The following is a 14,210-nucleotide window of genomic DNA, read 5'->3' on the forward strand; positions in this document are numbered from 1 at the left end:
ATGCAGGGAGAGCTGACAACCTTATCTCTGCATTACATGGGCTTCCACAAGGTTTATTGATTGGAAGCTTACTGCCACCCTGGCAGCTGTTACACTAACATGACTAGAGGATTGAGGTATTTCATATCTGTTGCTCAGATGATCAGAGTCAGGAGATTGTGCACATCTCTCAGGGTCATTGGAAACACTGATACTGTATGATATTAGGTGAAGTGCATTAGTCCAAGGTTATCATTCATTTTTTATTTGTCACTGAGCTTAATAAAAGTGCCAACAAGCATTACTAACACGATCCTTTATATACAGGATGGCAAAGCATGTGAGAGATGCTCAGGAAGATTTGTGATGATGAGTTCAAAGAGGATGCAATGTGGATGCAGCAAGTAGCAGCTAGTGCACAAGTCAACCCTTGGACACTGAACGCAGCTATAGAGAGCACACTATTCAGCTTTAAAGCTGCAGCCAGAGCATAGGCTTGTTTCCTCTTCTCTGTCATTGCCTAGTTACTTGCAGGCTGAAAGGTTTCTCTCTGTGACTGTAAAGAGGAGGGGGAGAGGAGAAGGGGGAAGTAGCAAAAGAGGAGGAGGAAGATGTGAGAGAGACTGAAGGGATTGTGGATACATACAGCAGTCACATCCTAGCCTGTCTTACCTCTGAAGTATCGCTTGCTACTGTCAAAATGGACATTACCTTGAACAGCTCCTTGCCACCTGCTGACAGTCATCTCAACACTACCACAGGCGCTCTAGATGTTAATGCCACCCTGTCTGCCATGCGATGTCCATTTGGTGTCCTGGGGAACATGACCAGACTGGATGGGAACCAGTCCTTTCTATGTAATGGAAGAGAAATCCCCCCTGAGGACACCAACTCCATCATCATAGCAATCATCATCACTGCTCTCTACTCCATGATTTGTGTGGTTGGGCTCTTTGGAAACGTTCTGGTCATGTATGTCATTGTCAGGTAAGCAGATTGATGCCCCCCTCCCTTGGCCATCAGCATGCCTGCCCTCCTTTATCCCCTCAAAACATTTCAGCTGGTATCTTGCACTCTGGGGAACTTTAGACCTCAGACTTATCTGTTTCCTTCCCATACTCCAAGTAATTAGCAGTTGTTAGTAATATTTGGCATGTGGAGAGTTGAAGAATGAGAAGCCAGAAGTCAATAAAGTAGATAATAACACCATGTGGGCAAGAACCCAATGTGGGCATAGTGGGGTTGTGTGATCTAAAGAAGAGTTGATAGAGCTGGTAAGCTAGGGGGATGGCGGTGAAAGAGTTAAGTGATAGGAGGATAATTATTATGAGGCAGCGAGGTGTAGAGGAGTGATATTTGGAAGGAGAAATGAAGCATTCCATAGAAAGAAGTGTTAGTGAAGGGTTCACTGAAAGAAATGATAGAAGTGAGAAATTCAGGTTAAGTGACTTATAATCAGGAATAGGTAAAGCTAGAGAAGGAATTGGTTCCGTCAGCTTGATCTAATTATCTATTGCCATAGAGTATAAGCTTATTAACTTGTGTAAAAGGAAGGGAATACATTAGCTTTTATTGATTATGTGAAAAAAAATAAAAACAGGCGCAATCATTATGTGCATTATTTGCCTCATACATTTTCTTCATTCACTTAGGGCATTGTGATTTGACCTAGCCATGCCAGGTTTCAGCTTGGCAGACATGGGTAGAGATACTCATACAGAAGACTCCTGTCTCCTCTCTTCACCTCTCTCCATGTAAACTCAGAAATTACTATGTGTTTCTTCTTTGATATTGCTTGCGTGAGATTGGTCAATAAGCACTGTGCTGGTTGAGGAAAAGGAAATGTACAGAGAGACTAAATCAACCTCCTGCTGATCACATAACCAACACAAGACAGTGACTTATGAGGACATGACAAGGAGCCTGGAATTGTCTGAGGCTACGTTGTTTTTTTTTTTTTTTCATGTCATATAATGGTAGTAAAGACAAGGACGTAATACACAGCAGACCCCCCCAGAAGGAAAACAGGAGGACTAGCTTATGTTTGATAACCTGCATTACACACTCTCTTCCTCAACCATGTCAGTCTTTCTAAGCAAGCATTAGTCGCTTTTTGCAACCCTTAATTTGACTAACTGGTCTGGCGTAATTATGTTTAGAGGGCTGGAAAATGACTTCTTATCTAATCAAGAAACATTGCCCATACGCTGTTAATGTATATAATTTCAAGTATTAACAAAATGAAATGCATTCGCAAACCTGGTAGAAGTTATTTGTTTACCGGTAATTTTAATTAATATTGAATCCTTAAGAGAAATATTGATGTGCAAAATGCAGTAGATCAATTCTGATTGTTTTCTTTGGGTTACTGTATTTTTGTATTTCATTTTGCCCTTCTAGTAAGCCTGTTTTTTTTTTTTTTTTTTCACTGCTCTATATGTCAGGCTCATTATTTTTATTTTATTTTAAGTGGATTTGATTGCAGAAAAACACGAAGTTGGGTTTGGTATCCCAAAACTGTGTAAGGGGGCAACTCCACCCAAGATTAATATTTCAGTTTTGCATAGATGCCGAAAAACTGAATAACCCTTCTGCATCTTATATCTCTTGGGAACTCCAGTGGCATGACATCCCAACCAACTGCTATGGTCCAGCCAGAGGATGGTTCCTTCTCTGAAGGATTCTACTTACTATTGAATACAGAGATGTTCTAGGAGTCCAGCTATAAGAGAGTGATATCTTTGCTATGGTAAGGGATGTATACAAATTACTATGGGTGAACCTCCAAGAGATGTAAGAATCTGGTTATTTAACACACAGGTACCCACCAAAAACTAAAATAACACTTTTGAGTGGGCCTCTAGAATCTTGAGTGTAGGTGGAGCTACCATTAATGAACCCAGTTTTCTTAATAAAAAAAGGTGGTACAAAAAGTATAATAATAGCAACAGCAATCCACCAAACATTAGTATTTTTGTCTAACCACTCTACTCTAATACTAGAAGTTATTACGTTAGATGCTCATGTTATGAGTAATAGAACAGCTTCACTAGTAATTTATACATATTAGTAAATTACTTGATACTAATAAACTGATCTCCAAAGCCTGAAATGCATGCATAGGTCTGTCCATATTTAAAGAAGAAAACCGAAAACCAAAAATGTAATATATTGCAGCTTACCAATCATTAGAGGTGGTGGCTGCATTAGTTTTCTTTTTGGGCTTTGTTTCCCTCTGTTTTCACCTGGTGATCGGGCCAGTAATACATCTCCTATATTAGAGTACCGCCCCGCTCTGGAGGAAGGAGCACAGGGGGAACCTTTGGACAGCAGCATTGTCAGTCTGGGAGGAGGAGAGTGTTAGATGGACTAGTGAATTTAAATATACTAACAAATCTAAGCCAAACTCCAGCTCACACTTCGGTAAGCTACAATATAATAAATGTTTGCTTTTGGGTTTAATAAGCCCTTACTCTATTATTAATAGATACATAACAGTAATGAATGCTTCTATTCACATGTGGAAACTCACTAATACATTATTTATGCATAGAGACCTATTTGTAGAAAGGCTGCAATAAATATTGGAGGTTATTTACTAAAAATAGAGAGTGCAAAATTTGGTGCAGTTCTGTATAGAAACCAATTAGCTTCCAGGTTTTTTTAGCCAAAGCTTAACTGAACAAGTTGAAAAAGCTGATTTACTACAATGCACAGCTGTGCCAAATTCTGAGTGCTCCAGTTTTAGTAAATTCCCCCAATTGTGTAATATAGCGCATGGAAAATCTTACATCTGACAATTTTGCTCAATTAAAATGGTGCGGTTGTTAGGGTGGAAGCTCAATTGTTTGCACACCCCCCCCCCCCATTGCCACATTTGGCACTTTTTGGGAATGGGTACCTGGTTTTGACAGGCAGTCTAAGAAGGAAGTTCTGCCCCCTCCTGCCCCCGCAGTCTTCTGGGACCATTTACAAGCGCCTTACTTCCTGTTTCCTTTACTTGCTATGCTGGCACCTGCACCCAAAGCTGACTGAAGAATTGGCTCGGGTGAGGACATCGCTGTATCCCTAGACGGGAAAGTATTATTATATTAAAAGTCAGCAACTACAGTATTTGTAGCTGCTGACTGTTCTTTTTTTTTGAGGGGGGGGGGGCTGGAGTTTCTCTTTAACCACTTACCCACTGGGCACTTAAAACCCTTCTTAACCAGACCAATTTTCAGCTTTCGGTGCTCTCACATTTTGAATGACAATTACTCAGTCATGCAACACTGTACCTATATGAAATTTTTGTCCTTTTTTTCACACAAATAGAGCTTTCTTTTGGTGGTATTTAATCACAGCTGGGTTTTTTATTTTTTGCGCTATAAAAAATAAAAAATTGCATTTTTCTTTGTTTCTGTTATAAAATTTTGCAAATTAGTACATTTTCTTCATATATTTTGGCCAAAATTTATATCGCTACATATCTTCGGTAAAAATAACCCAAATCGGTGTATATTATTTGGTCTTTGTGAAAGTTATAGAGTCCACAAGCTATGGTGCCAATCTCTGAAAATTGATCACACCTGAAGTATTGACGGCCTCTCATTTCTTGAGACCCTAACAAGCCAGGAAAGTACAAATACCCACCAAATGACCCCTTTTTGGAAAGTAGACATTCAAAGGTATTTAGTAAGAGGCATGGTGAGTTTTTTGAAGTTGTAATTTTTTCCCACAATTCTTTGCAAAATCAAGATTTTTTTTCCCCACAAAATTGTTATATTAGCAGGTTATTTCTCACACACAGCATATGCATAGCACAAATTACACCCCAAAACAAATTCTGCTATTCCTCCTGAGTATGGCGATACCACATGTGTGAGACTTTTACACAGCGTGCCACATACAGAGGCCCAATACGCAGGAAGTGCCATCAGGCGTTCTTAGAGCATAAATTACACATATAATTTCTTGACTACCTCTTACACTTTTGAAGGCCCTGGAGAACCAGGACAATGAAAACGCCCCAAAAATGACTCAATTTTGGAAAGAAAACAACCAAATGTATAATCTATGTGGCATATCGAGTCTTTTGAATTTTGTCATTTTTTTGTACAAGTTTTTGGAAAATGTATAAAAAAAATTAAAACGCATTTTTTTTTTACACAACGTTGTCCATTTACACAATGTTTCTAACACATAGCATGTACATACCAAAAATTACACCCCAATAATAGATTCTCCTACTCCTCCTGAGCACGGCAATACCACATGTGTGAGACTTTTCCACAGCGTGGCCACATACAGAGGCTCAACATGCAGGGAGCACCATCAGGTGTTCTAGGGACATAAGTTTCAAATCTAATTTGACTACCTATTACACTTTTGTGAGGCACTGTAGTGGCATGGATGTGGCATGGATGATAACTGATGTGGCATGGATGAGCATGAATGGGGATGGATGAGCCGTGGATGGGGATAGCTGAGCATGAATGAGTATGGCTGAGTATGGTCGGGTATGGCTGAGTACGGCTGAGTATGGCTGGGTATAGATTGGATGGCTGGGTATGGCTGAGTACAGCTGGGATGGCTGGGTATGTCTGAGTATGGCTGGGTATGGCTGAGTATGGCTAGGTATGGCTGGGTACGGCTGAGTATTGCTGGATATTGCTGGGTATGGCTGAGTATGGATGGGTATGGCTAATTATGGATGGGGGTGGATGGGATGGCTGAGCATGGATGGATGGATGAGTATTGCTGAGGATGGATGGATGGCTGAGCATGAATGGATGGATGAGTATGCTGAGTATGGATGGCTGAGTATGGATGGATGGATGAGTACGCTGAGTATGGATGGCTGAGCATGGATGGATGAGTATGCTGAGTATGGATGGCTGAGCATGGATGGATGGATGAGTATGCTGAGTATGGATGAGTATGCTCAGTATGGATGGCTGAGCATGGATGAATGAGTATGCTGAGTATGGATGAGTATGGATGGGTGAGCATGGATGGATGGATGAGTATGGATGGGTTAGCATGGATGGATGAAAGAGGATGGATGGATGAGTATGCTGAGCATGGATGGCTGAGTATGCTGAGTATGGATAGGTGAGCATGGATGGATGAGTATACTGAGTATGGATGGCTGAGCATGGACGGATGGATGAGTATGCTGAGTATGGATGGGTGAGCATGGATGGATGAATGAGTATGCTGAGTATGGATGGGTGAGCATGGATGGATGGATGAGTATGCTGAGTATGGATGGGTATGCTGAGCATGGATGGGTGAGCATGGATGAATGGATAAGTATGCTGAGTATGGATGGATGGGTGAGTATGCTGAGTATGGATGGGTATGCTGAGCATGGATGGCTATGGATGGCTGGGTATGGATGGCTGGAATGGGCACATATCAGCGCTGTGGGCACTACACATCCAGCCCACATTGCTGCTGCCACCGATCTATCCCCTCTCCACTTGCACTGTACCAATAGGTAGAGTGAGGGGAGAGAGGAACCAGACATGACGCCGGTTTGCTACTTCCAGGTGTGTTGATTCTCTCGCTGCACGCTGTTCCTCCCACCAGTTTGTGCATACTGAAGTGGTGTAGGAGATGGCAGTCAGAATTCCAGTGTAGGCTGTCAGTCAGTAGCGGTAGGTTCTCCATTTTTTGGGGGGCTGGGGCAGCAAAAAAAAAAAAAGCCACCCCCCTGTTCGGTCAGTCGGTCAATCAAACATTCAAACCTCCTCCTCGCTCATTCGTCTGCCCACCATCCTCGCACTTACCCCGTCTAGGTCGCGGGCAGTGTAAGCTCCTTCCTGCATCTCTGCGGCTTCAATCTGCATCTCCTCCTCCTGGGCAGCTTCATGGCGGCTTCACCCTGAGTCGCTTCCTCCTCGGTGACCAATACAATCGCTTCTCCTCTCAGTCAATCGGGTGTTAAGACCTGCTTCCTGATTGGCCAGGGGAAGAATCAGGAAGAAAATATTGGATATTAATTCGCTATTGTCATACAACTGGGTGGGCTCAGGGCGCAGTGATCTGAGCCCCGAGCCCCCCCTTTTTTGAAGCCAGTTAGAGCCTCAGGCTCTAATCATGTGCATAAAAAAAAAAAAAAAAATAAACCCCATTGAAATCCATGCGTCTGGCTCCCTGCATGTAGATTAGGGGCCGGGTGCATGGATTGGGGGGGGCGGCGCCCCTGCACCCCTTATGGACAGGCCGCCACTGGTGTCGGAAGCAATTATTTTAACCCCTGAGTGTGCAGGATGTTTGCAGCAGCTGGGGATCAGCTTTACGGCAGAGTTAACACACACTTTCCAATAATTTCATTTCATGCTTTACCCCTGGAAGGGTAAGTATACAACATGTACTTTTACTGACTTTAGATAAAGTTGGTTGTTCTAATGACATTGTCACTTTAAAAACCTCTTTCAGGCAATCCATCTGCTTGTCTTCCTATATTTTGTCAAACAATTTAAATAATCCAGCAAAAACTATTTTGTTCATGTTGCCAGTGTATACATATCTTCCTGGTTACTTGTCTGAAATTTTAACAGATAACGTACATCACCTGGTGGAGGGTAGCTAAATCAGGAACTGACTACATAATTTTTCCTTTTTGTTGTTGTGTAATTGTTTCATTTTTGTTGGTTATTTTTTCTTCCATCAACTTTTTAGCATGTTTTTATACTTTGCTTTCACATTTTATAAAATAGATTTTTTTTAAATTGGACAACTTGAGCAAAATAAAAATCGGTTATTTCACTTCAGTAGACCCCATTATATGATTAGAATAAAACCAAATAACAAAAAAAAAAGAAAAAAAAGAAAACATATGTTTTGACTACAACAGAACAGGAAAGCAAATTTCTAGAATTCCATTTAGCACAGTTGATGTGTAAAGGCTGCCATCTAAAGGACATTGGATTTCCAAATGTAATTGGCAGCAGAACAGAAAACAACAGAAGCAACAAATAACACACATTTGTGGTATGAGAAATGAGCAAACAACATACAGTTGCTGATTTCTGTACTTGGAACATTATTCTTCAAAACAGAACGCCTCAAGCGAAACAGAGGATTTTTTATACCAAAATAACATCCAGATCAGGAGGAAGTATTCCCACATGGTTCTTCTCCTTATGATTCAATTTTGTGGAACATTCTATTATAAAATAGCAACACTGGCATTGTTAGATTACATAGGACACTCTGCGGACGTGTAATGCGTGCATTAAACAGCTTTTAACCTGTCCATTGAACCTTTGTTATAGAATGATTTCAAGATCGCTGCTAAATGATGAACTATACACATGAATGAAACTGAATTTTTTTTTCTACCTATTTATCAAGCTGATTCCTGGTTTTCTACAAACTTTACTGTCTGTCGGTAGCCCAACATTGCTAGCTGCTCTGTTGCTGTCTGTATGGATTAGCATTCAACCTAGATCAGTATGCATGGTGACCAACACACTATCACTGCCGTACCTTTGAAGGGATTGTCTCTCCTCAGAACCTAATCCATTCTGTTTTCAATTTTCCCCCTTTTGTCTGATATAAAGACCTCTATAATGTGCACAATTTATCTACCCAAAGTGTTATATTACAAACCTTTGATCAAACCTGTACAATGTGTACATTATTGCCTTTGTTACTTTGAAAAAATAGTATAAATCAAATATAATGATAAAAAATCACTTTGTGGATTTAACCAATCCTATTTTGTAGTAAAGTGTTACTAAACCCACAACAGTACAATCGGTCTGTATATTATTATTATTATTATTATAATACAGGATTTATATAGCACCAACATATGCATGTATATGCAGTAAAGCATGCTTGTTATACTCACTGTGGAACCTAAGGGGTTAATCCTGCACATTGTGTAAAAAGGCTGTTTGATCCTGTCTTCTCTGATCCTCCCCTTCTTTTACAGTCCCCAATCCATCTGCTGATAGTACGGAGACTTCAAGGCATTCTGCACATGCTCAGTTTAGTCTGTATTGCTAAAGAGTTTTTTTTTTTGGGGGGGGAGGGTGCATGTGATCAGCACAGGGACAATCAGTGCTGTCCAGACAGAGGGTCAGAGGTCATGCAGCCTCATAAGATAGTCAGAGGAAAATGAAAACAGGACACTGATAGAAGTTACAAGACTGCTAAATACTGCTGATTAGGGATGAGCCAAACACCCCCCTGTTCGGTTCGCACCAGAACATGCGAACAGGAAAAAAGTTTGTTCGAACACGCGAACACCGTTAAAGTCTATGGGACACAAACATGAATAATCAAAAGTGCTAATTTTAAAGGCTTATATGCAAGTTATTGTCATAAAAAGTGTTTGGGGACCTGGGTCCTGCCCCAGGGGACATGGATCAATGCAAAAAAAAGTTTTAAAAATGGCCGTTTTTTCAGGAGCAGTGATTTTAATAATGCTTAAAGTCAAACAATAAAAGTGTAATATCCCTTTAAATTTCGTAGCTGGGGGGTGTCTATAGTATGCCTGTAAAGGGGCGCATGTTTCCTGTGTTTAGAACAGTCTGACAGTAAAATGACATTTCGAAGGAAAAAACCCATTTAAAACTACTCGCGGCTATTGCATTGCCGGTCCGACAATACACATAGAAGTTCATTGATAAAAACGGCATGGGAATTCCCCACAGGGGAACCCCGAACCAAAATTAAAAAAAAAAAATGACGTGGGGGTCCCCCTAAATTCCATACCAGACCCTTCAGGTCTGGTACGGATTTTAAGGGGAACCCCGCGTCAAAAAAAAAAAACAAAAACAGCGTGGGCCCCCCCCAAGAATCCATACCAGACCCTTATCCGAGCACGCAACCTGGCAGGCCGCAGGAAAAGAGGGGGGGACGAGAGAGCGCCCCCCCCTCCTGAACCGTACCAGGCCACATGCCCTCAACATTGGGAGGGTGCTTTGGGGTAGCCCCCCAAAACACCTTGTCCCCATGTTGATGAGGACAAGGGCCTCATCCCCACAACCCTGGCCGGTGGTTGTGGGGGTCTGCGGGCGGGGGGCTTATCGGAATCTGGAAGCCCCCTTTAACAAGGGGACCCCCAGATCCCGGCCCTCCCCCCTGTGTGAAATGGTAAGGGGGTACTTACCACTACCATTTCACTAAAAAACTGTCAAAAATGTTAAAAATTACAAGAGACAGTTTTTGACAATTCCTTTATTTAAATGCTTCTTCTTTCTTCTTTCTTCTATCTTCCTTCATCTTCTTCTTCTTCTGGTTCTTCTGGTTCTTCCTCCGGCGTTCTCGTCCAGCATCTCCTCCGCGACATCTTCTATCTTCTTCTCCTCGGGCCGCTCCGCACCCATGGCATGGGGGGAGGCTCCCGCTCTTCTCTTCATCATCATCATCTTCTTCTCTTCTTCTTTTCTTCTCTTCTTCTCTTCTTCATTTTCTTCTCCGGCCCGCTCCGCATCCATGCTGGCATGGAGGGAGGCTCCCGCTGTGTGACGGCGTCTCCTCGTCTGACGGTTCTTAAATAACGGGGGGGGGGGCGGGGCCACCCGGTGACCCCGCCCCCTCTGACACACGGGACATGACGGGACTTCCCTGTGGCATTCCCCGTGACATCACAGGGAAGTTCCGTCAAGTCACCGTGCATCAGAGGGGGGCGGGGTCACCAGGTGGTTCTTTCTTCTATCTTCCTTCATCTTCTTCTTCTGGTTCTTCTGGCTCTTCTGGTTCTTCCTCCGGCGTTCTCGTCCAGCATCTCCTCCGCGGCCTCTTCTATCTTCTTCTCCTCGGGCCGCTCCGCACCCATGGCATGGGGGGAGGCTCCCGCTCTTCTCTTCATCTTCTTCATCTTCTTCTCTTCTTCTTTTCTTCTCTTCTTCTCTTCTTCATTTTCTTCTCCGGGCCGCTCCGCATCCATGCTGGCATGGAGGGAGGCTCCCGCTGTGTGACGGGTCTCCTCGTCTGACGGTTCTTAAATAACGGGGGGCGGGGCCACCTCGTGACCCCGCCCCCCTCTGATGCACGGTGACTTGACGGGACTTCCCTGTGATGTCACGGGGAATGCCACAGGGAAGTCCCGTCATGTCCCGTGCGTCAGAGGGGGGCGGGGTCACCGGGTGGCCCCGCCCCCCGTTATTTAAGAACCGTCACACGAGGAGACGCCATCACACAGCGGGAGCCTCCCTCCATGCCAACATGGATGCGGAGCGGCCCGGAGAAGAAAATGAAGAAGAGAAGAAGAGAAGAAAAGAAGAAGAGAAGAAGATGAAGAAGAAGATGAAGAAGATGAAGAGAAGAGCAGGAGCCTCCCCCCATGCCATGGGTGCGGAGCGGCCCGAGGAGAAGAAGATAGAAGACGCAGTGGAGGAGATGCTGGACGAGAATGCCGGAGGAAGAACCAGAAGAACCAGAAGAAGAAGAAGATGAAGAAAGATAGAAGAAAGAAGAAGCATTTAAATAAAGGAATTGTCAAAAACTGTCTCTTGTCATTTTTAACATTTTTGACAGTTTTTTAGTGAAATGGTAGGGGTAAGTACCCCCTTACCATTTCACACGGGGGGGGCCTGGATCTGGGGGTCCCCTTGTTAAAGGGGGCTTCCAGATTCCGAAAAGCCCCCCGCCCGCAGACCCCCACAACCACCGGCCAGGGTTGTGGAGATGAGGCCCTTGTCCTCATCAACATGGGGACAAGGTGTTTTGGGGGGCTACCCCAAAGCACCCTCCCAATGTTGAGGGCATGTGGCCTGGTACGGTTCAGGAGGGGGGGGCCGCACTCTCGCCCCCCCTCTTTTCCTGCGGCCTGCCAGGTTGAGTGCTCGGATAAGGGTCTGGTATGGATTCTTGGGGGGACCCACGCCGTTTTTTTGTTTTTTTTGGAGCGGGGTTCCCCTTAAAATCCATACCAGACCCTTCAGGTCTGGTATGGAATTTGGGGGAACCCCACGTCATTTTTTTTTTAAATTTTGGCCGGGGTTCCCCTTAATATCCATACCAGACCTGAAGGGCCTGGTATGGAATTTAGGGGGACCCCCACGTCATTTTTTTTTTAATTTTGGTTCGGGGTTCCCCTGTGGGGAATTCCCATGCCGTTTTTATCAATGAACTTCTATGAGTATTGTCGGACCGGCAATGCAATAGCCGCGAGTAGTTTTAAATGGGTTTTTTCCTTCCTTCATTTTGCTGTCAGACTGTTCTAAACACAGGAAACATGCGCCCCTTTACAGGCATACTATAGACACCCCCCAGCTACAAAATTTAAAGGGATATTACACTTTTATTGTTTGACTTTAAGCATTATTAAAATCACTGCTCCTGAAAAAACTGCCATTTTTAAAACTTTTTTTTGCATTGATCCATGTCCCCTGGGGCAGGACCCAGGTCCCCAAACACTTTTTATGACAATAACTTGCATATAAGCCTTTAAAATTTGCACTTTTGATTTCTCCCATAGACGTTTAAAGGGTGTTCCGCGGCATTCTAATTTGCCGCAAACACCCCAAATTGTTTGCCTTTCTGCGAACTTGCGAACAGCCAATGTTCGAGTCGAACATGAGTTCGACCCGAACTCGAAGCTCATCCCTACTGCTGATAAGTTCGGGACAAACTGGGCTCAGAAGGTTGAATGATGCTGGCCATCTGGTGATGGAAAAAAGTACTGCAGGGGAGAGCTCCGGATTGAAAGTGAATATTGCAACACAAGAAGTTTTTTTTTTTATCTTTTAATGGGCTATTATTTTTTATCTTGTAATTTTTGGCTGGAGTTCTGTTTGATTCCCTCATGGTTTGGATAGCTAGGGGAAGCCAGGACTGTGTCCTTTGTCTACATACTTGGTGAAAATGGTGTCCCTCTTTCTCATCTCAGCATAGTGAATGTGTACATTATATGGATTCCCTGCGTTGCTGGGTTCCTCATGTTACTTATGCTTGCTGTGATTGCAGTTAAGCATTTTGACTTATATAAGAAACAGTACTGTATTTATGTATCTATTTCAACAAAGTGAAATAGGATTTTCTGTTTTTAACACACAGTAGAATTGATTTGTGTAAATATCAGAGAATGCACATATTTAGTAGTGAAGATGTGTTCATTTTGAACACTCAGTCACATACATGGCAAAGAAAATAGCAAACAGATATTTGCCTTGTCCATGAATGGATTACTGGAGTAAAGCCGGCCATACATGGTTTGAAATTTGGGATGATAGGGTAAGGTAACTATGTTTTTTTTTTTTTTTTACAGCTGCAATTTTTAGCTATTAGTATGCTGTGATCAAATCATTTTACTGCAAGGTTTGCTTTAATGAACCTCATTATATAGAAGAAGGAAATGTAAATGAGCAGGTAGAAATCTCTATGAATATGATTGCCATGCTTCTCGTGTAGGTTCACATGAGAATATTGAACGTCGTGCACCCAACAAAATGATCACTCTATTAACTTATGCCAAACTTTTCTATCATACTCAGTGCATATGTTACAGTCCCCATCATGTAAGAAATACTGTCCATGTTAAAGTGGCTGCCCATATTAATGACCATGTCATTTTCAAGTGAATTATAAAGTTATCTGCAGACTAATAAAAAAAAATGGATGGAAAATATTGTTTACCATCATGATAGATAGGTTGCTATTGTGGCCAGGATAATTGTTTTGCCATTTTGCCATAATTTCCAGTATAGAAGCATGAATCTCCAGACATATGCACCATACAATGAGCAGCTCATATCTGTGCTCTGAAAGCAAATAAGAAAGCCTATGGGGTTGATTTACTAAATCTTGAGAGTGCAAAATCTGATGCAGCTGAACAAGGTAGCCAATCAGCTTCTAACTTCAGCTTGTTCAATTAAGCTTTGACAAAAAACCTGGAAGCTGGTTCTGCACCAGATTTTGCACTCTTAAGTTTTAGTAAAACAACCCTTAGACGGGGGAAGGCCATGATGTTTTTACTTTCGCCCCCTAAGGAAGAATTGCCTAGAAATGCACGAGGCTGCATTAAGGCAGCACTCTCCATTATTCTCTCTCAATTTCTCTCTTTGTGACTCTCTGGCCAAGAACCTTCACTTCAGCCCATTAATAAACTGTGTAGCATTTCTGACTCGGCAACATAAGGCATATATTGGACTTCACCAGCCTAAATTCCATCACTCTCTTCAGTGACCCAGTTAACATTCACGTTCTGCATACTCCATGACATTTTGTCCTCGGACTCATGGGAATCTTACACTGTGCAGCTTCCTCTTAAGGTCTCACTCCCATTA

General features: G+C 42.9%; 1 protein-coding gene across 1 annotated transcript in view; it reads left to right on the plus strand.

Annotated features, from left to right (window-relative positions):
• Window positions 1-555: 555 nt before the first annotated feature.
• Window positions 556-14,210, plus strand: part of OPRM1 (opioid receptor mu 1) — a 268,289-nt gene continuing 254,634 nt past the window's right edge. The window contains exon 1 of the mRNA XM_073627843.1: window positions 556-966. Coding sequence (XP_073483944.1) covers window positions 680-966 — 287 coding nt within the window. The 5' untranslated portion in view covers window positions 556-679. The remainder of the gene's footprint in view (window positions 967-14,210) is intronic.

Source organism: Aquarana catesbeiana, linkage group LG04 (assembly GCF_042186555.1).
Source record: "Aquarana catesbeiana isolate 2022-GZ linkage group LG04, ASM4218655v1, whole genome shotgun sequence".
In the NCBI taxonomy this organism is placed as follows: Eukaryota; Metazoa; Chordata; class Amphibia; order Anura; family Ranidae; genus Aquarana; species Aquarana catesbeiana.